The 20,936-nt window shown below is 32.9% G+C and overlaps 5 protein-coding genes across 7 annotated transcripts; 3 read left to right on the forward strand and 2 right to left on the reverse strand.

The window, feature by feature from the left end:
- Window positions 1-72: 72 nt before the first annotated feature.
- Window positions 73-923, reverse strand: LOC106717516 (28S ribosomal protein S23, mitochondrial). Its single transcript, XM_014511387.2, has 3 exons — window positions 798-923; window positions 525-689; window positions 73-349 (listed from the first exon to the last, which is right to left on the reverse strand). The coding sequence occupies exons 1-3, from the start codon at window positions 839-841 to the stop codon at window positions 94-96; spliced, it is 465 nt and encodes a 154-aa protein (XP_014366873.2). The 5' UTR covers window positions 842-923; the 3' UTR covers window positions 73-93.
- A 746-nt stretch (window positions 924-1,669) lies between these two features.
- LOC106717518 lies at window positions 1,670-3,000 on the forward strand. Its single transcript, XM_014511388.2, has 3 exons — window positions 1,670-1,918; window positions 2,191-2,274; window positions 2,728-3,000. The coding sequence occupies exons 1-3, from the start codon at window positions 1,873-1,875 to the stop codon at window positions 2,886-2,888; spliced, it is 291 nt and encodes a 96-aa protein (XP_014366874.1). The 5' UTR covers window positions 1,670-1,872; the 3' UTR covers window positions 2,889-3,000.
- A 211-nt stretch (window positions 3,001-3,211) lies between these two features.
- Window positions 3,212-7,906, reverse strand: LOC106717538 (splicing factor U2AF 50 kDa subunit). Of its 2 annotated transcripts, none has more exons than XM_014511413.2 (8): window positions 7,774-7,906; window positions 7,128-7,700; window positions 6,843-6,925; window positions 5,280-5,402; window positions 4,720-4,807; window positions 4,083-4,236; window positions 3,721-3,805; window positions 3,212-3,436 (listed from the first exon to the last, which is right to left on the reverse strand). In XM_014511413.2, the coding sequence occupies exons 1-8, from the start codon at window positions 7,787-7,789 to the stop codon at window positions 3,305-3,307; spliced, it is 1,254 nt and encodes a 417-aa protein (XP_014366899.1). In that variant the 5' UTR covers window positions 7,790-7,906; the 3' UTR covers window positions 3,212-3,304. The 2 variants fall into 2 exon arrangements, with proteins under 2 accessions (XP_014366899.1, XP_014366898.1); XM_014511412.2 differs by having other exon boundaries at window positions 4,705-4,807.
- Window positions 7,907-7,968: 62 nt separating this feature from the next.
- Window positions 7,969-20,612, forward strand: LOC106717536 (major facilitator superfamily domain-containing protein 10). 2 transcript variants are annotated; one of them, XM_045679876.1, is made up of 8 exons: window positions 7,969-8,276; window positions 8,765-9,190; window positions 9,985-10,143; window positions 10,301-10,483; window positions 10,721-10,967; window positions 13,144-13,335; window positions 13,570-13,707; window positions 20,113-20,612. In XM_045679876.1, the coding sequence occupies exons 1-8, from the start codon at window positions 8,274-8,276 to the stop codon at window positions 20,328-20,330; spliced, it is 1,566 nt and encodes a 521-aa protein (XP_045535832.1). In that variant the 5' UTR covers window positions 7,969-8,273; the 3' UTR covers window positions 20,331-20,612. The 2 variants fall into 2 exon arrangements, with proteins under 2 accessions (XP_045535832.1, XP_014366895.2); XM_014511409.2 differs by lacking the exon at window positions 20,113-20,612 and adding an exon at window positions 13,815-14,029.
- LOC106717539 lies at window positions 14,438-16,149 on the forward strand. The gene is made up of 2 exons (XM_014511414.2): window positions 14,438-14,692; window positions 15,210-16,149. The coding sequence occupies exons 1-2, from the start codon at window positions 14,504-14,506 to the stop codon at window positions 15,675-15,677; spliced, it is 657 nt and encodes a 218-aa protein (XP_014366900.2). The 5' UTR covers window positions 14,438-14,503; the 3' UTR covers window positions 15,678-16,149.
- Window positions 20,613-20,936: the final 324 nt, after the last annotated feature.

The following is a 20,936-nucleotide window of genomic DNA, read 5'->3' on the forward strand; positions in this document are numbered from 1 at the left end:
GAAACAACTACATAAAACTCATTTATTTTAATAACTTTCTATATAAATATTATACTAAACATTAAGGACTACAACATACAAAATATGTTACATTTATTCTTTGAATATATTTTTTATGTCTGCGCTTCCCAATACTTGAGCAGTAACTGAATCTGGATTTTTAGGAATAGTTTTGGAAGCTAACTGCCGCTCCACAGAAACTGCAGCAACTGATTTTTCAATTAGTTCTTTTTCTGGTACTCCCTCAGATTTGAGCTTTTCATATTGTTGTATTAATCGTTTAGTTTGTGTCTCGCCTGAAGGATTTAACATGTTTATTCCTAAACCATGACCCTCTGAATGGAACTTTCTGTAATCAATTGATATTTTTTTATTAATTCACATAAAAAACTCTTACAACACCACAAGAATTAAATAATAATAACAAAATACAATATAATGCAAAGAAAGCAATGACTCATTATAGTTTTGAGTACTATTTATAAGTAATTTGAATAGATAGACCAACTATTGAATTCACTTACGATCTTATGGCATCCTCTTTATACAGAATTTGTCTAATTTTTTTCACCTCGGGTTTAGGTCTAGCAAATCTGGGTTCTTCATTTGGAGGAAATGCTCTGTACACATCAAACCAAAGAGGCCGGTCATCAGGTTTCATTGCCCCGCGTGTAAGGAGACCTTCCACTCTATAAAATTATATTAAAACCGTTCATTATGTTAACTGACAATGTTTATAAGACTTAAAAATCAGATATTACAGTAGAGTACTAAGAGTTTTGTATAAATTTATATACCTTGTAAATATTGTACCAATCCTTTCTAAACGACTAGTAGCCATTATATATAAAATTTAATTTATGTTTGATTATAATAAAATGAAATTAATTTGTAGTATTTAGTTTTAAGGTTAACATAAGGCTTTAGGCTTTAGTAAAAATAATTTATTGACATTTTAACTTTTTATCACCGATCAAAGAGTATAACGAATTTACTGTCATGGATTGCCTAGCTTTTGTCATTTTAAAATCTACATCTACAGCTCCACCCTGCCAATCAATAAGATGAAATCTAGATAGGAATATTGAATTACATCTCGGCCCCCTTTATGACCTTGTATTTCATAACGAAAAAGTGAAAACTCTGTCGCTTGATGCATAACGTGGCTTGGCACAATTTGATTATAAAGGCAAGTTCACACTAGAGAAACAGAAGCAAAAAACTGCACCAAAATTGATCTGCCGTGCGTTAGATTTGCCTACCACATAATAGCTATTAGCAATTACATAGATAGGTATTATTATTCGACTATACTTAATATAGCGCCCTTTGGCTATAAGCGACCATCGAGTCGTAGTTTTCCCCCCTTTTGCGCGCCTATATGAATCTGTATGAAATGCGAATGTATGGTACAGAACCATTTTAAAACTAAACTTATATTTAGATACTAAGTCTATATCAAGTTTACTTATCAGTGGATACATGAGGGAAGATGAATACGAATTTAATTTTAGCGCACTAATAGCTCTATTATAAAAGAGATGAAATCAGCTGGAATATTAGAAACAACTAACATCATAGTATAGTATAGTTGTATAGGGATTTTGATCTCTTACTACATTCCTAATTGTAATATTGGGGAGCGATTAGGATATCGTTTTCATAAAATTCTGTTTGAAACACAAAGTATTTCACAAGTACAAAGCGCGGACGACTCACGTTTATTAGTAATCACTATCTTATCTAGCAGTGATAAGCCTGTGCTAAAAAACACACCCGTGCTCCTTGTGGCGTACCGTAAACTTAAGTTTTATAAAAACTCCCTTTTATTATTGTGATTACTTTATTAAATCTGTTATTAAAATAACTAAGATGGCTCAAAAGAAGCCCCTTTTGTTCTACATTGCTGCTATTTTAGGTAAGCTTTGGCATTATATGTACTATGGCTATATGGTCTAAGTAAATCAGATTAATCGTAATTAGTTTAGTAGGTAAACTGTCCGTTAAAAATAATAAATTCTAGCGCTCAAGAAAAGTTTAATCGGTCCAAAGAAAATAAAATGCTAAAAATGATTCATTCATAAGTTTTGGTTTCGCTTAGTTTGATATTTTATAAAATAAGTTTTGTCAGAAGGCAAAACTAAATTCATATATAAAATTAATGCATCATTAAAAATGTGTAATTTTCAGTTATATTAAGCACCATCGCTCAAGAAGCAGAAGCGAGAAGAAAAATTCTTAGAGGAAGACGTGTTATGACAAGGACATACTACCGTGAGTCATTGTTTTTGTATTTTACTTTACTAAAAACAGAAATAGAATTCCACAATACGCGTTTTAAACCCATGTGAATTATCAAGAATAAAATTCTCCTACTGACAGACCTAAGCCAGTAACAGAACAGCACCACTGTCCACTCCTGTATAATGACAATACTGCCTTCCTTCTCATATTATTGAAAAAATTAGCTGTCGCCTGCGTCTCTGTCCGCTAATTATAACTTTATAAGTAGCCTATGTGTTCTTCCAGACTATGTGCTACAACCGTGCCAAATTTCATCAATATTCGTTCTGGAGATACCTTCAAATAAACATCCATCCATCCATCTAAATATTCGCACTTATAATATTAAGTAAAATAAATAAATAGATAGCAGTTCTTGGTATAAAAGTGGTGCCATTTTTTTAAAACAACGTTTAACTTTAAACACAAAACGGTTTTTTCTAGATGGCAACGCTGTACCGGCATGGGCGATCAGTCTGATGGCGGGAATAGGAATGCTGCTCGTTGGTGGAGTTCTGTACGTTGTAATGCGTAAAATAGTGCTTTCGTCTGAAACTGGCTCCCTTAATACATACCAGCCGGCGTTACAGAACGAAGATGTTTAATTCGCTATTTTTTTATAACTTTATTTAATTACGAAATTTTCTAGGTTTTAATAGATTAATTTTATGTTTAAAACTAACTTGTAACTAAAATACCATCCGGATCATTATAAACTTTGAGTAGGTGAAACTACTCTATAATCACAAGAGTGCATGTTAACCCTGTTGATTTTGGTAATTCGGATTTACGAGATTTGTAAAATTTTCTGTTACAAATATTCGTATAGTAAACAAAAATGTGAAATTATTTTACACATCTGTTTCAAATATCATGTATTTTAGTTAAGACTTTTACAATAAAACACAAATAAATTAAATGAAACCGAATTAAATCATTTTATTGAACCTTGAATGTCTGATTTGAATATATTACGAGATTAATCATTTAAAATGAGACGCGATGCGTTAAGACAGACAGGTTAGAACTCTCTGCGGTGATATTTGTCGGGGTCGTAGTATGACGTCACGACGACCCGATTGCTGAACTTGCGCCCGGTGAGAGTCTGCTGCGCCTTCTGACAGTCAGCAATACTGTTGAACTCAACAAATACCTGAAGAAAACAAGCAAGAGTTATTCAACATCTTAATCTGTGAGTTTTTGTTGTTACCTAGAATACAATTCAAGTGACATCTATATAAAACTAGCTTTTACCTGCGACTCCGTCCCCGCAGAATAATAAAAATGCACACAAGATAAAAAAGTTCCTATATCCGTCTACTAATTCTAAGCTACCTCCCCATCAATTTTCAGCTAAATCAGTTCGACCGATCTTGAGTTATAAATAGTGTAACTAACACGACTTTCTTTTATATATATAATAAGATATCTCCTCACCTTTCCACAGCCGGGCACATCAACACCCTCTAGGGGTCTAGGTATCTCAATACTGCGGACACAGCCATATTTATTGCACTCCTCTCTGAAAATAATAAAATTATATTAGCAATTGCCGACAATCCACAAAAAAAAACATTTTTATTTATTAAAAAATTAGTTTGATAATCTTCTGAAAAAATTAATTTGCTTAACCCAGAAACTATGAACTGAATTTAAACTTTTTTAATAACTTTTAACAAAGGATTAAGTTTTTTTATATTGAAAAAGCTAGCACTTGACCACGATCCCACCCGATGAGGTGATGATGTGGCATCATAGTTCACATGGTGTTGCAATGCATACATATCATATAAACTTACTTGATATCCTCGAGAATGTCTTCATATTCCTCTTCGTCGCGCAGTTCATCCGGTGTGACCATGTTGAGTAGACACAGTACTTCAGTGGCTGGACCAGCGCCTGCCAACGTCAGCCCGGCCACTTGCAAAGTCACCGGTGCTGCGCCCGTCATTGCTGCATACCATATATATATTTTATAATCTTATCCTTGTAATACAGGCTGTCTCGAAAAGCTGTGTATTAGATAATTCGTTTAAAATTTACAATTAAATTATCAAATGGTCATTGATGATTTGTTAAGTTAAATTGTACACAGTATTTCTGAACAGCCTGTATATGTGAAATATGTTTATTTTATCCAGTAGATAATTTAAAAAGTTGTTAATCTTGATACTACTTGTCATATACCTCAAAAAGATTTTGTAATTAAAATATAAAATGAACTAAAATTGATATTAAATCTGACTTACCACATTTCATACTAAAGTTACACACAATACATAAATGGTATGTTGTCAACATGCAAGCCAATCTTGACCTAGATCATGGTACGTAAACAAAAATAATACAAGGTTTAAACAATGTGCTATAAAAAATAGATTAGAGATTAGAAATTTTAAAAGTAAATTTGTTTTCAATTACATTGGATGTACACACCCAAGGTGGAATTCTTGGCACCGATGCTCGCTCGCTGCACAATTAACTTCTTATCTCCTAGTTGCATTCCATTTAAACCTGCAATTGCCTTAAAAACGAAAAAAAAAATATATATATTAAGAATCTTAACCAAAGACATTTACATATTTTATGCATTTATTAAAGTTATAATTAAATTTTACAATGGTAGACACCAGCAACAACAACTGTTGCACGAATTGGCCGGTACGCCCAGTGAAATACCACGATCACACAGAAGACAGGCGTCAAGTGGAAGTAATTCCGCGTACAGTCTGACGAGTGTAGTGCCGGAGGCCTAATTGTAGTCCTTTTTCCCTTCCCACCCTTTTCTTATAAGGAAAGGATGAGAAGGGGAGGTGGATTGGATGGAGGAGATGCATAGGAAGGTTAAATATTCTCTTTTTGTGCGTCTCCTCCTTCGTTAATTATACAGTAGGCAACGCATTTGCAATTGCAAATGGCTATGGGCAGTGCTTGCTTCGCCATATCGGCGAATTCATGTGGCCGCTTGCCACCTTGTAATATAAAAAAAAAGTTACCTGATCCGTCATGGATATGTCTACATATTCAGCAAATGCATAGCCCTTGCTGAGACCTGTAGAGGAGTCCTTCACCAAATTGAAAGCACGGAGCTGACCGAATGACATCAGAAGTTCTTTCACCTGTCATATATAAACATATGTAAGTCTTTTGCCATTTCCACTTCTACACGGACTATATATAATAATTACTTTATTATATATTGATACAGCTAATATTTGAAAAAAAAAAATAGTTCCCGTTACACATTGTTTGCAGCATACATATAAATAATACAATCTGACCTGCGACTAGCTGCATGTTAGAATCAGATATGAATGGAGCTGACTTGCCTTATCATGCCGGCGTCTCGGGCAAGTACGAGACTTGTGTGAGACTGAGAGACAACAGTGACACGCGGGCCGCGAATGTGCCAAATCTAAGCTAGGGAGGGGCAGAAAGCAAACTATCAGTTACTTGTCTCAATTGTATCTCGAGCGTGTAATGTACACACTCGTCCGTTTCGAGTACCTGAAAATACCTGAAAGGGACCAAAACATAACGCGATACGCTGCTTGCTGCACCAAAGCCCTGTCAACTGTTGAATCTCGTCCTGAAAATGGCAGCGGCCTCTACAGTCTATTTAATGGGAACTACCTAAATAACCTAAAATCGACAATATCTATGCAAGGCACATCCTGATCTTAAATTTGATTACTGAAAAACAGTAATTAATTATCTATGGGAAATTTTGTGATGTTTATGTGAAAGAACATTCTTCACCGTTTTTGCCTCTGGAAAATATTGCATTGGTAACATTTTAATGTTAATAATTCTGTGCAATATTTTCCAAGGCAATGTTAAAAGTATCAGAGATGGTTGCACCCAAGATGGTACTTCATCTGAAACATATAATTTATGCAGTTTTAGTTGCACTTTGAGAACTATATATATACTATATATACTATATATATACTATATATTCTACTATATATATATACTATATATTCTAAGATTTTTAATGTGAACAATCACAATAATCCCTATTAATGAATCAAATACGGAATGGCAGTCAGCTTTTATCATTTAAATTGTATTATTGTTTTTCATTTATTGTAAAAATTATAGCATGTAATAGTAATTAATTATTGAATAGAATTCACTATTCTTGGTCATCAGTACGGGATATGGAAACATATATAGTAAGTTGCATTAAAATTTATATTGGGCGAAAAGACTAGTCAAACCTGGATTAGCGAGAAACCTATATAAGTAAGAATCAATCTCTGGCCCAACTGACAATTTCCATAAACCATGACCACAATAGCACTGTTCTTTACTTTTTTATCCCGGTTTGACTATTAAATATATATATATATATATATATATATATATATATATATATATATAAACATAAGAAACAACTTATGACTTTCAAAAATATTTAGTATATATCATTTTCTTTCACAAACAAATCAAGTGCATTGTCAATGCAATATACTGATTTGTCCTAGAGCTTAGTTTTCTAATATAAAAAATAAATAAATAGTATATTTAATAATAACTAAATAAAGCCCACTTACTTGATCTTCATTAAGATAGTTGGGGAGGCCACCAATGAATATCTTATGTGGTGAATCTGGCACAACTGTACTTATAACACCAGCTGGAAAAATATCTCTCATTATTATAGAACTTAATCCATATCATGGACATAAGCAGATATTCCAAGGTAATTTTGCTTATTAAGACAGTATTTATGTGTTCATAATCAATAACCAAAATAAATATACACATAAAAATATATTGCCTCACCAATATTGATGCAAACAATATTTGTAATTTACTAAAAGTTAATGAAAAATTACCTGGCACATTTATTGCTGGATTCTCGGTGCCAGGCATTGGTTGATAATCATGCGGCCTCCTTATCTTCAAACTCTGACCTTTGAAGTTTATCCCATCAAAGGCCATAGCTTGGGTAGTTTCATCAATAGATCTAAACTCAAGGAATGCAAAGTTTTTGTCCAAGTTTATTTGGCAAGCTAATACTGGATTACCAGCCGCTTGCGCTAAACCTGACAGGTGCATCTGCTGATTGAAAAACTCCATTGTCTCTTCTTCGGTGACTCCAAACGGTATGTTTCCGACGTACAATCTTCGCGCTTGTCTTGTTATTGTTGATCCGACTACAGGTACTGCAGCTTGTGGCGTGTCTGCAACGATGTTCGCTGGTATTTGTCCGGCTGCCTGCATGGCCTTATATTGCAAAGGAGTAATATGCTCAAATCCCGGTGGCGGTACATCCCAATACAGCGAAGGCTTGCGGCGACGGGATCTCTTAGACGGTGATCTTGATTTACTTCTCCTCTTCTCTCTTCGGTCTCTCGATCTAGACCTTGTTCGTCGCCGTTCTCTCGAACGAGATCTGCGTCGCCGATCTATGACGCCAAAATGTTTTGGATTAAAATGTGCTTAATATGTTATATACCATATATTTAAAATTACACATACCTTTATCTTCACCCATGGTATAGTCGAAGTTATTAAAATATGAATATCTTTTTTCTGAAAACGTTTAGTGAAACATCAAAAACAACACACAGGATTCACAAAATGGCTTCCTCTTCCTTTCGATGCTTTGGATTTGACATTTGGTTTATTTCTTAGGTTGGTATTGCAATTACTTTTCATCTGTGGTGCGATAGGACAGAGAGGGACTTAGTGGCACTTTTTGTTTATGGACACAGAAGTAATACATCAAAAAAGATTGAAAGTTGAATAATCTTTGAGACTGAGTGAAACATCTGTCAAATTGTTTGAGTTCAGTTAGTTTTGATTTGACGTTGGCGAGTTTGCGGCTGGTGATGGAGGGAGGAAGTGGAAGTGAAAGTTTCTTCTTTAAAACAAGTTCTATTAGTGTTGTAATAGTTTTTAAATAATTCGATGGATTTAGAAGTTCCTTAGTGTAAAATAAGTCCATTATAGTCACCCTTGATAACTTTTCATAAACAATGGTGCGTGTTAAAGTTTTGTGAATATTTTTATTTATTATTTTTGTGATAAAATTAAGTATTTATGTATAAGTTAATGTATTAAATAAAACTGGATGTTACGAAGAATGCACTACACAGTACAAAATATTATTTATGTACACTTAACGATTGAGGAAGTTTGAAAGTAGCGCCAGTTATCGAGAAATTGAGGAGCAGAAGAATAGCGTGGTTTGGACATGTTATGCGGAGGGATGATAATCATATAAACAAAAAAGTGATGAGATTGAATGTGGATAGCTATAAAGGAAGAGGAAGACCAAAGAAAGTATGGATGGATTGTGTGAAAGAGGATATGCGTAAGAAGGGGGTAAGTTCAGATATGACGGCTGATAGAGATGTATGGAGGAGTAGTAAATACTGTGCCGACCCTCAATAGGGATAAGGGCAGGTTGATGATGATGATGAACGATTGGAATTACTTTCAAATAATTTAATAATTTTTTTTTCAGGATCACTTACCTGGTGATGGCTTAAAATATAGAAAAAATAACAACAACTATAAAGAAAATGGCTTGCATGATAACGAAAATAAATTAAACAATAAAAGTGATGATATACAAAAAGGGAAAGTTATTGGCTTAGTTTTTGTGTCTTTGCTTCTGGATCTTTTAGCTTTTACTATGATTTTACCATTGTTGCCGTCATTACTTGATTATTACGACAAGGAGGAGGGTAAAGGAAATTCTTTGTATGCATCTTTAGTGTATGCTGTGAGAAGCTTTCAGAAGTTGACTGGTGCACCGGATAGGTTTGCATCAGTGCTTTTTGGAGGAGCACTGGGCTCTATGTACAGTTTCTTGCAGTTCCTTACAAGTCCTATTGTTGGCAGCTTATCAGATGCCTATGGAAGAAAACCCATGCTGTTAATTTGTTTAGTAAGTGTTTTGAAATTATTTGCTCTACAGAAGTTTATTTTTTTTTACCTTCATTCTAAACAATAGTAGTAAATAATACAGTTTCTTGCAATATTTTCTGTATCTATTAGTGCTTGGATTCTTGTTTTTGATTCAATATCTAATAAGTTAGAGTATAGTACTCATAGATAAATAATATATCTTATTAAAATAGAACATGATAATATAAGAGATGATACATATAAAAGATAATGTAAGTACATGTTTCAAATATCTATAGGTGATTAGATAATAATTGTATGTTCACAAATGAGTCACTATGTGTTTTTCTATATTAAATAATGTTCTTGTAAATTTAAGATACTAATAAGTAATTTCTAGTCACCCGTAAAAAATAATAATGCATAAAGATGTTATGTGTTATAAATAAACCAAAGAACTGTAAAATCTAATTGGATAATTTTAAATGTTTTCCTTATAATGATCGGTTTTGTCAAGGATAAATGAATGTGAAATTTTCCTTTATTTAGAATAATGATTTCCTAATTTAATTAACCCTTTAAATGTAATGTAATGTATATTTATAATTTATTTTGTAAATAAACTAGCTGTCGCCCGAGACACCGTCCGCGCGGAATAAAAAAAGCATAATGAGTATAGCCTATATGCCAAATTTCATTGAGATCCAATGAGCCGTTCTGGACCACCATTCAAACAAACATCTATTCACTCAAACATTGGCATTTATAATAAGTAGTTGTGTTTATAATTTAGTAAGTTAAGTAGTTGTTTTGTAACATAATAATTTCTTTTAGTTAGGTATAGCAGTGTCTCACGCATTATGGAGTTGCGCAAGTACATTCAGTATGTTCGTATTGGCGAGGTTCATAGGAGGTTTGAGCAAGGCAAATGTCAGCCTTAGTATGGCGATTGTCACTGATGCTTCAGGAGAAAAGACAAGGGCACGCGGAATGGTGAGATTTTCTTAGAATAATATTTATTGAAGTTTTTACTGTTAGCGGAGAATGTTGGAATGTTTTTTCGTATATTTTATCTATATTCTATTTAACTCTCTTGTATAATTTGATTTTTCTTTATATTGTATGTCTTATGAATTGTTGTTTATTTTAGGCTCTCGTAGGTTTAGCATTTTCGATCGGATTCATAGTAGGTCCCATGGCGGGCGCCTGGTTCGCGATGACAACGGACACTAACTTCGGCCTGTGGGGCCAGAGACCTGCTTTGTATGCTCTCTCTCTGTCACTTGCCAACATTGCACTCGTGTCTTTGTTTTTGCCAGAAACATTGTCAAAGGTTGGTATATATACATCACATATTCATGAATGTAGCAAATAGTGTAAAACCCTGTTTCCACTAAAAAAAAAATCGCCACCGATTTTAGGTACACCTGACTCAATTGTATTCAAAATGGTACATAATATATTGCCCATAGAAAAAGCAGTGTCTTGTGTAAAATAGGTCTAATATGTAGTTATGAATATGGACTTCATTCTTTGATGTACTGTTGGCTTATAAGGCTTTTTCTTTCAGGATAAAAGAGCACCTCTCTCGCTGTCTCTTTCTAAAGCCATCGAATATGTGTCCCCTTGGCACCTATTAAAATTCTCCGCCGTTGAAAATCTGTCGCAGCATCAAAACAAAGTATTATCTAACCTGGGATTGATATACTTTTTATATTTGTTTATTTACTCCGGCCTTGAGTTTACTATAACTTTCCTGACGCACCACACCTTTGCCTATACAGCTATGCAGCAAGGGAAAATGTTTCTAGTTATAGGTAAGTTAATCAGTTTCAATAAATACCCTAATTTTTAGCTGTTTAAATAAAAAAAAATGTTCCGTTATTTTTATCTATCCAACCGTAATTTAATCTTGAGTAATTTCATAGTGAGTCGCGCGGAATCTACCAGGGTTTTAAAAAAATTATATACTTTCTTATTGAAAATATCTTATAATATGTTCATATGAAAATATAATTGAAACATTCTTTCTCTCTGTAGACAATGAGTAGCATTTAGTTTAAATAAACATTTAGCTCAATGCATGCATGCATTAATTATATAGTAAAATGAGGATATTGAATATTTCAACTATAAATTCAATGTAACATAAGTTTTTATACAACTGTGGAAGGCAGATAGTAACTATAATAAATTGTTTTAAACTTGTATTTATGACTCAAATAGAATATTCTATTGTATATAAGAATGTTTTTTTTTTGCGTTGGTGTTATATCTTAAATTTTCATAATAGTTATTGATACATATTCATAATATGTTAATGAAATAATTTAGGATCAAATTAATTACGTATATAAGTTATACCTTTAATCGATTTACCTTCTTTAGGTGCTTCCAATAAGGGAAAGTTTGTTTACAGGATTAACTGTAGTAAAAAGATATTGTAATACGAGACAGAAGCCACACACATTTTTAAAACTATTTTAACTAACGATTTTCATTACTTCGTGACACAAAAGTCTACCAAATGAAAGTACAATGACTGCGTAAGAAATGTTACTAAGGTCAATTTGGCCATAAAAGATATAGAAACATAATTTAGTCGTGAAAATTAAGCTGTGTATATATCATGTCGTGAGCTATACTTATGTATACTTAGTCCAGCCATAAGTTCTGTTACAAATGAAAATGCATTTTTTTTAAATGAAGCAATGTAATATTAATAAAATTTATACCTACATATTTATTAAGGTCTCAGCAAAAAATAAAAAAATATTCTATTCAAAATGGCCATCTTTAGTTTTTATACAGGCCTTTAATCTGTTTGGCCACGAATCTATGGATTTACGCACTGTATCCAAGAGAAATTTCGCCACTGCTTGCTCCAAAGATTTTTTAAGAGACTCAATGCTGCCGTGTCGTTTAGAGCAGGCCATGTCCTCTAAAACTGACCATAATTTGAAGTCTAAAGTGTTGAGGTCTGGGCTAGATGAGGGCCAGTCTTCAACTCTTATAAAGTCCGGAACGTTGGTTTCAAGCCAGCCTTGGGTAGTTCGTGCCTTGTGACCAGGTGCAGAGTCCTGCTGGAAAGTCCACGGTATATTTTTAATAATTGTACTGCTGAGAGGTTTCACTGCATGATCCAAGACTGTATCTTGATATACTTTGGTTAAAGTTTCCACTCCTTTTCCACAAAAATGTAGTTTTGTGACTCCTTGACACGCCCCACCAAACCATCACTGACGCAGGATGATGACCACGTTTTACCTTTCCGACAACTTGAGCAGCTTCTTTAGAACTGTGAGCGTATACATTATCATTTTGCTTAATGTAGTGTTCTTCAATCGTGAAAATTTTTTCATCGGTAAAGAGGATATTTCTGTGCCTTTGTCCTGCGTATCGCGACAGAAGGCATTTGATCGATCCACTCTCTTTAATTGTAAAGATTGATTTAGGGCATGTCCTGTATATCGTCGATAAGCACCGAGCTTCAGGTCTTGTTTTATAATACGCGACAGAGTTCTAGCGGGAATCTTCATTTCTCGCGATAAGATTTTTTGCTTCCTCATGGGGTTTCGACGAATTTTGGCTTTAACAGCATTAAGAGCCTTTGTAGTTCTAACAACACGCGGCCGCCCCGATCTTTTTTGGTCTTCGACAGACGAAGTGATGCTGTATCTGTTAATAGTACGATATACGAACATACGGCTGATACCAAGCTTTTGAAGTGTCTGGAATATGATCGACGGCTCCATACCCACTTTGTGTAAGGCGATCACTGCAATCCTATTTTCTTTAATACCCCATTCCATATTGTAATTTGATAATGAACACAAAAAAATATGTGAAATGGCGCAAAAACGAATTAAGTTTTTAAAATAATATACGTGTTCAAATTTAAAAATAATTAAAAAGTAAAAAAAAAGAAATGCTTTTATGTAACAGTATTTATGGCCAGACTAGTTATATATGTATATATGTTGTATGTGTTAGGTGTGATAATGGCGGTGCTGCAGGGCGGTGCGGCGCGGCGACTGGGCCCGCGAGGTGCGGAGACAGCAGCGCGGCTGGCGCTAGCGCTCACACCCGCCTCCTTCCTGTGCGTGGCGCTCGCCGCCAGCGCTGACCCCGTCCTCTTGTCACCCATCACCTGGCTGTGGGCAGGACTTGTACTCTTCGCATTGTGTAAGTGGATTTTGTTAACTCAAATCTGTGTAGATAATTCTTTTGGTCTTCTTTGTGTCTATGTTCAAGTTTAGTAGGTATATTATACATGCATTAGATTCTTAATACTACCCGTCTAGAGATGTTATCCTTCATATTTTAAAATTCTTCTTGTCATCATTCGCCCCACTTTAAAATATATAATATGCCATCTCTCCTTAGTATTTTTGAATTTGTCTGTATGTATGTGTGTAGCGACAGCGTTCGCGGTGTCGTGCATGACGTCACTGGCGGCTGCGCAGGCGCCGGCGGGGGCTCGCGGCGCCGTGCTGGGGGCGCTGCGGTCGCTGGGTGCGCTCGCCCGCGCCGCCGGGCCGCTGCTCGCCTCCGCAGGTCAGTAACACCTTCATTTATATTATCTATACAAATTAATAAAATTGCAACTGTCACTAAATAAAGATAATAGTATTCAATCCGAACTATTTTTTTTATAATTCTAGCCTACTGGTGCTCCGGCGCTGCTGTGACTTACTCTCTGGGCTCAATCGTCCTCATCATTCCAGCTGTGATGTTATTCAGACTGAAATCATGAACAATTAAATATATAAAATGTACACAACAAGCAATATTTAAATCTTAAGACAATTTACTTATTCTTACTTTTACAATTTTTTCTACTATTTACTATTTTCGTATTACGATTGTATTAAAATCCAACTCGAATAACAATCAGTATTAAATTATTTATTTATTAAAAATTGTTTTATTTTACCTATGACTTATAAAGAAATAATCAATTTTGTCTTAAAGACAACGGCTCTGTGTTAAAATGAGAAAATCATATGCTTTTTTTTCAGATACATTTTCACATTCACTTCTTTGATAATATTTTAAATAAACTCAATTGGGTTTTTGAAAAAATTTTTTTCTTTGAAAAATGGAAAGATCATATTATATAAGTTTCATTACAAAACTATTTTTGTTTTTCGCAATAATTAAAAAGTTATATCAAAATAAAATAAATTTTGAATCCAGTACCGAAGACGAGCCGACAACTCCCGAATCCGAGCGCGTGTGACGTCATAATGTTAGTTTTTACTCAGTCACGTAAAGAGACAATAAGTACAGGAGCTTTGAGCTTTGATTTATTCCATTCTGTCATTTTTAAATACTCAAAAATATATTAAAAATGTCAAATCTCAAAAGTTACCGCTCTTGTTTTGTACCATTATGTACAAATACTACAAAGAAAACTCCTGAAAAAATGTTTTTAAATGTTCCTCAAGACGAGAAACGTCGAAAAAAATGGTTTCAAGCAGCGCTTCGAGATAATCCTAAAACAAAATCGAACTTTTTTTGTTGTGAAGATCACTTTGATGTAAGTATTTCATAATCATATTGTTATTAGTTATTTTTTGTCTAAATGTTTAAAGTAAATAACTAAAGTTCAATCAATTAACTTTTTTGACTGTTTTAAAGGTTATGATTTATTAATTATTTTTCTACTGATTATCTAAACTGCTTAAATAATACATTCATAAATCGTAATCTGATAACTAGAATTCAGTTCTATATTTTTATAATTTCGTGACTTTTTGTTGTTGTTTTGTTATGCATTGAACTATATTAATACAGTCAAAACCGTTTATAGCGACATCGTTTAGAACAACATACCGGTTAAATTGACCAAAATCAAAGGTCCTGGCTGAATGTTATTACATATCTTTCCTATTAATACCTGTCACCGGTTGTTACAACTATCGGTTTTTACGACTCAATATGAGTAGTCCCTTCGATGTCGTTATAACAGATTTTGACTGTATTTGTAAAGTAAATTTTAATGTTTTGTTATTATAAAAACATTTAAATAATTCTTATGATTTGATCTTTTCCAGCTAAAGGATGATATGGAAAATTATATATACTACACAACAATGGGAGGTAAAGCCAAAATTAAAATTGATGTGGTACCACACAAGTTCGAATGTCAACCAAATCGTAAACGACAGGGGACTTCAATGATTCTTAGATCAGCTGCAGAAAAAAGACGAAGACAACAAATAGTTCAAGACATTTTAAGTGAATCTTCGGACAATGTGGAAATTGGTAATCCTCAAGAACCAAACTTTGATGCCGTATCAGTCGACACTTCTAATAGTTGTACTGTTGCTGTTCAAGTGAATAAACGTTCTAAATATCCTAATGTGTCAGTTCAATGTAAACTTCCATCAATCGGTGTAGATAAATCCTGCTCACCAAGTAAAACTGGCAGCATTAGTACTGCAACATCTCCAATTAAACCATTACGTCAGAAATTAATTTTCATAATTACTCAAAGATGTTCAGAAGAGTTTATCATCTAGTAGTTTTACAACACATTTGAATAGTTCTCAAGAAATTTATGAAGCTTCAGAAAATACCAGCTCGAGTACTATAAATTCTAGCTTACAGTCTCCTGTAAAAAAAGCTGAAATCCTAAAAGTTACAAATTGCTTAATTAATGACAATTTAAAAGCCTATATTGGAGTCCCTCAAGAATGGAATGTGATGTTAGAACATCTTAGTGTTATATCTAATATCAATATTACCAATATAAAATTATCTTTCATTAAAATACGACGCCAAGATAGCTTTGAAAGATTGAGTGAACAGTTTGGAATGAGTGTCAGCAATGCTAGTATTATTTTTAATAAAACAGTTCCTATATTGGCACATTTCTACAAAAAGCTTGTTTACATGCCTGAGCTTAATAACATAAAAAGAATACTACCAATACCATTTAGAACTTCATATAGTCATGTGATAGCTATTATTGATGCATTCAAGATAGAAATTGAAAAAGCAAGTGATCCAGAGTATCAATCTTTAACTTTGTCAGAATATAAAAGTGTAATACTTTAAAGTATTTAATATCTTGTACAGTCAGCTTCATAAATATAGTGGCAGTCAAGATATCCAAATATATAGGAACACCTAAAGTGATCAATTATATAAGTACAACCAAAGTCATCAAATTAATTGAAGCATCCACTCTGCTCAAAAAGATCGAAGCGTTCACATCGTCATATATATGAGTACATTCAAAGTGCCCATAATTATAGTAACAGACAGAGCGTCAATAGTAACGAAGCATCGAAAGTATGCAAAAATATCGTAACATTTGACAAAATTGAACTCTATGTCTATTCACTTAAGATACACTTTGAAATATACTACTTCGGTTAAATTCATTTGACGCTTTGTATCGACATAATAGGTTGTCCAGTAAGTTCGTTCCGATTTTCAATAGGTATTTTAGAATAGACCCGAATATATTACAATTATTGAAAACATATGACATGTTTACATAACACATACATACTAAAAGAGGATAACTTCAGCCATATTTTGACAAATGGTAGGACACGATTCGTTCTTTTCTATTAGTTTTATAAAAACTGATTGACTTAATTTTTGTCGAAATAAATAAGACGTTTTGCTATAAAATCAAACAAATATAATTTAAAAGACGTATGCCAAAACTTAAGGGCCTTTAAAATTTCCCTTTAAAATGGGCACGAACTTATCGGACAACCCAACATTTTTCTTCTTATTATTATATAACGCTTAAAATTTATAAATTTACGATACATGACAGATACTTAATCTATATATATATAAAAGAAAGTCGTGTTAGTTACACTGTTTATAACTCAAGATCGGTCGAACTGATTTAGCTGAAAATTTATGGGGAGGTAGCTTAGAACTAGGAGACGGACATAGGAACTTTTTATCTTGCGAGCATTTTTTTTATTCCGCGCGGACGAAGTCGCGGGTAAAAGCTAGTAAGTAACATCAAATTTTACTCTGTCACAATATGTGCTAGTTTCAGTGTTTTACTATTTTCGCCGCGGTACGTAAGTTTAGTGGTTCGAATCCCAGGCTTACAAGGTTTTTATTTTTCAATATTATCAATCACATATAAAGCTTGATTTTTTTTAATGAAAAGGAGAAATCTGGTAATGTACTTAGAATATGTTTTTTTCTTAACAAAAACAATTTTAAATTTTTATTTTTGGGGTATTAAATATTTAAATAAAATTAATAACGATTAGGTTCGGCCATCTCGGGATAAAGCGAGTGGGCGGAGAGTGTTTTCATTTGTCATTGCGGTCATTGAAATTGAATTCTACTCGTATATCCATATCCTTGAAATACACTTTGATAGTATACAACTTCTGTTAAATTAATTAACAATTTGTATCAAAATATTTTTCTCTTACTGTTAGGTATCTTCAGTCCGGTTGCAGTAGAATTTTCCAAGCGTAGATTTATTACACGTATTCGATGTCGCCTGTGACTTAGTCCGCGCGGAATCAAAAGACGAAACTTACAATAACAAACGTGAACAATAAAATAGTAATAGTAACCAATAATTGTTGCGATAAAGTTCAATTTTATATAACGCTTTGATAATAAAATTAAAAACCTTAAAAAATTTAAAAATAAACATACATAGTTTGGGATTCGAATCGCCAAAACTGCGTATTACAGCGAACAGTTAAGCCGTAAAGCCAAACTGTCATATATGGTGACAAATTAAAATTTGATATTGCTTATCTATCTAGTATCTGTCATGCGGGACGTAAACTTGTAGTAAATAGCAAAAAAATGTTTTGATATAAAATGTCAAATGAATTTAAACGAAGTAGTATATTTCAAAGTGTATCTTAAGTGAATAGACATAGAGTTCAATTTTGTCAAATGTTACGATATTTTTGCATACTTTCGATGCTTCGTTACTATTGACGCTCTGTCTGTTACTATAATTATGGGCACTTTGAATGTACTCATATATATGACGATGTGAACGCTTCGATCTTTTTGAGCAGAGTGGATGCTTCAATTAATTTGATGACTTTGGTTGTACTTATATAATTGATCACTTTAGGTGTTCCTATATATTTGGATATCTTGACTGCCACTATATTTATGAAGCTGACTGTACACCGGATGGTTTTATAAATTTCATATCAAAAGGATTCGGAGGTCAAATTTCAGATGAATTAAATTAAATTTAAAGAAAGAGGATTATTAGAAGAGTTACCCGAAGTCTGTCATGGCTGATCGAGGATTCAAAAATATTGTTTCACTTCTTTGACCACCTTCAATTAATTCTAGAGTTAAATTATTACAATCTGATGTCTTACAAGGCAAACACATAGCTGCTCTACGTATTCATATAGAACGCGTCATCGGAAGAATGAGAGAGTTTGATTTTCTCAATCCTCATGCGGTTGTTAATCATAGTATGTTACCTTTAACAGACTATATTATTATTATTGCTGCAGCACTAGTGAATTTACAGACGTCTATAATTTCAACTTAAATTTTTTAAGAATATTTTTATTACAAAATAAATGACTAAATGTTATGTTTCATTTGAAGTAATATATTTATCATTAATTGCATTTGTAAACCAACATCAAAATATTATGATCAATAATTAATTAAGACTACTGAATGTTTAAGTTTGTACAGATTTTAGCAGTCTTGTAAATATATTTTTGGACCAAAATACTAGACATGTTTTAATGAGAACTTGTGTATGTGCATGCATATTTCAATTTTTAACACAAACTTGTTCATTTTCTTTATAATTTGGATCAGCAACACAAAAGATACCTTCTCTTTTACCAGCCATTAACATCTGTAGATGCATTTGAGCATTACACTTCAAGCTTATTTTGCCTTTCGGCAAAAAAGTGTCCACTGATTTTTTACTAGAGGGACATTTTATCTCAATTATTGCATTACCAATAACTCCATCAGGAGATGCTGCAAAAACTGGATGACTAGGTACAAGATAAATCCGTGGACGCGTAATTTTTACTTTTAATTCTTTCTCCAGAACTTCAATTATCTTTTTTGATTTTTTCCTCGAGCCATAACGTGAAAAACGAATTTTTTTTGTCGTTTTTCACGTTACATATCAATAAAATTAATAATTAAGTTTTAAAACATATTAAATTATGCATACAAAACAAATGAACATTTCGATTACACTAAAATGTTAATTTGATATTAACTGGTATTTTATCAAAAATTTCAGGCACGTGACTTGTTATAGATTTAACAATTTAAATTAATTGACAACATAATTTTGATTAAGAAATATAGGGTAAATATCTTTTACAGGTATTCAATAAATTAATAGGTAATTGTCCTAATTTGATTTGCAAGACGTTCTTTGCGTCCGAATTGTAACAAAACCTTTTTAGATAAAAAATCCTGGCTGTTTACATAGATATAATCTACTTGTTTTCATTATTGTTTCCATGGCAACAGTTGTTTGGATGTCACATTGGAGGCATTTAAGATATTGCTTTATAAAATGCCATTATTTAGCAATAAATTCACTCCTAAAACTATACCCGTCCGTCGAAATGATACTTCGGTGATAAGAAACGAGTTTGGCAGCGACTACGCAGCAAAGGAATTATCTATAGACTTGAGTCCTCTTAAGATAAAGTTGGGCGACTTTGAAGTGTCATTTGAAGAAGGCCAATGGATACCAGGTAGATTACAATTTGTATAAACAATTCGCCTTTGTAGAGTTTTATTAAATGCATAAATAGCGGTCATTTAATTTAATACATTCAATTATTTTAACTTTGCTTATTTTTTCATGTTATAAAACATAACCGAGAAATATCACTGCTAGAAAAGTACGAAAACAATTGTTCTTTTTTTAAATAGCATAAGAGATGTTAATAAATTTTTAATAAGTTACTATGGAAACTTATTCACAAAATTTAGCGTCCGGTCGAGCGGGTGCAGCTCACAAGGAGAACCTGCGTCTTAAAAAGGAATTGGAGCAGTTGGAGGAAGAGAATAACATGTTACGTCTCAAGTTCGAAATCCTATTGGACATGATGACTGACAAGACTGTAGAAGCGGAGCAGCAGCAGCAGGAAGACATGCAGCGCGCTCAGAGCCTCAGCTCATTGAAGAAGACTAAGAAGCAGAAGTGGTGAAATATTCAACACTTCTGCTTCTTAATATTACTTTGAGCTTCACCTGCGATAACACTTGTATTATTGTTGTCTCTGCTTTGTCCAAAGATAATGAAAGGGATGATAGTATGATTTACAAGTGTCAATGCTGAGTTCTGGGGTTTATTGTAAATAATGTTGTAATCAGTCTGTCAATCTCTATATATCGATATAAACATTAGATTGTTAAGTAAAATAACAAATAAATTAAAGAATTATGTTGTTTTGATACAACTCTTCTTGTATTAATCTTCAGAGTAATAATCACACTCAAGAAAAAGTGTGACATATGTATTTTTTATGGAATCATAGAAATTAATCAACACACTTAAGATATAATTATATATGTTATTTAAAAAAAGTGCACGAATATAAATTAAAATAAATGTTTTATTTACATTTTCAATAATATACAACAATAACGGACTTACATATAAGAATATTAGAGTAATGGCAGGGGATGAAAATCTTACAAACAATATATATATGGCACGTTTATATAAACAACAATAACCAGCGGTTTTGAATAGAATTTTAAATATCATTTATACTTATAATAATACAGAATGAAAAATTTACAAAATTTAA

Source organism: Papilio machaon, chromosome 10, assembly GCF_912999745.1.
Source record: "Papilio machaon chromosome 10, ilPapMach1.1, whole genome shotgun sequence".
Taxonomy (NCBI): domain Eukaryota; kingdom Metazoa; phylum Arthropoda; class Insecta; order Lepidoptera; family Papilionidae; genus Papilio; species Papilio machaon.

What these genes read in the sequence shown, in the direction of transcription:
- LOC106717516 (XM_014511387.2), bottom strand. Translation starts at nt 841, where the DNA reads ATGGCTACTAGTCGTTTAGAAAGGATTGGTACAATATTTACAAG. An exon ending in ATTGGTACAATATTTACAAG is followed by an intron (nt 690 to 797) that starts GTATATAAATTT and finishes ATAATTTTATAG; the next exon opens with AGTGGAAGGTCTCCTTACAC. An exon ending in AAAGAGGATGCCATAAGATC is followed by an intron (nt 350 to 524) that starts GTAAGTGAATTC and finishes AATTGATTACAG; the next exon opens with AAAGTTCCATTCAGAGGGTC.
- LOC106717518 (XM_014511388.2), top strand. Translation starts at nt 1,873, where the DNA reads ATGGCTCAAAAGAAGCCCCTTTTGTTCTACATTGCTGCTATTTTAG. An exon ending in CTACATTGCTGCTATTTTAG is followed by an intron (nt 1,919 to 2,190) that starts GTAAGCTTTGGC and finishes TGTAATTTTCAG; the next exon opens with TTATATTAAGCACCATCGCT. An exon ending in TATGACAAGGACATACTACC is followed by an intron (nt 2,275 to 2,727) that starts GTGAGTCATTGT and finishes GGTTTTTTCTAG; the next exon opens with ATGGCAACGCTGTACCGGCA.
- LOC106717538 (XM_014511412.2), bottom strand. An exon ending in CTTGGGTGTGTACATCCAAT is followed by an intron (nt 4,237 to 4,704) that starts GTAATTGAAAAC and finishes TATGGTATGCAG; the next exon opens with CAATGACGGGCGCAGCACCG. An exon ending in ATGTGCCCGGCTGTGGAAAG is followed by an intron (nt 3,437 to 3,720) that starts GTGAGGAGATAT and finishes TGTTTTCTTCAG; the next exon opens with GTATTTGTTGAGTTCAACAG.
- LOC106717536 (XM_045679876.1), top strand. An exon ending in TGCCAGAAACATTGTCAAAG is followed by an intron (nt 10,484 to 10,720) that starts GTTGGTATATAT and finishes TTTTTCTTTCAG; the next exon opens with GATAAAAGAGCACCTCTCTC. An exon ending in GAAAATGTTTCTAGTTATAG is followed by an intron (nt 10,968 to 13,143) that starts GTAAGTTAATCA and finishes TGTATGTGTTAG; the next exon opens with GTGTGATAATGGCGGTGCTG.
- LOC106717539 (XM_014511414.2), top strand. Translation starts at nt 14,504, where the DNA reads ATGTCAAATCTCAAAAGTTACCGCTCTTGTTTTGTACCATTATGTACA. An exon ending in GTTGTGAAGATCACTTTGAT is followed by an intron (nt 14,693 to 15,209) that starts GTAAGTATTTCA and finishes GATCTTTTCCAG; the next exon opens with CTAAAGGATGATATGGAAAA.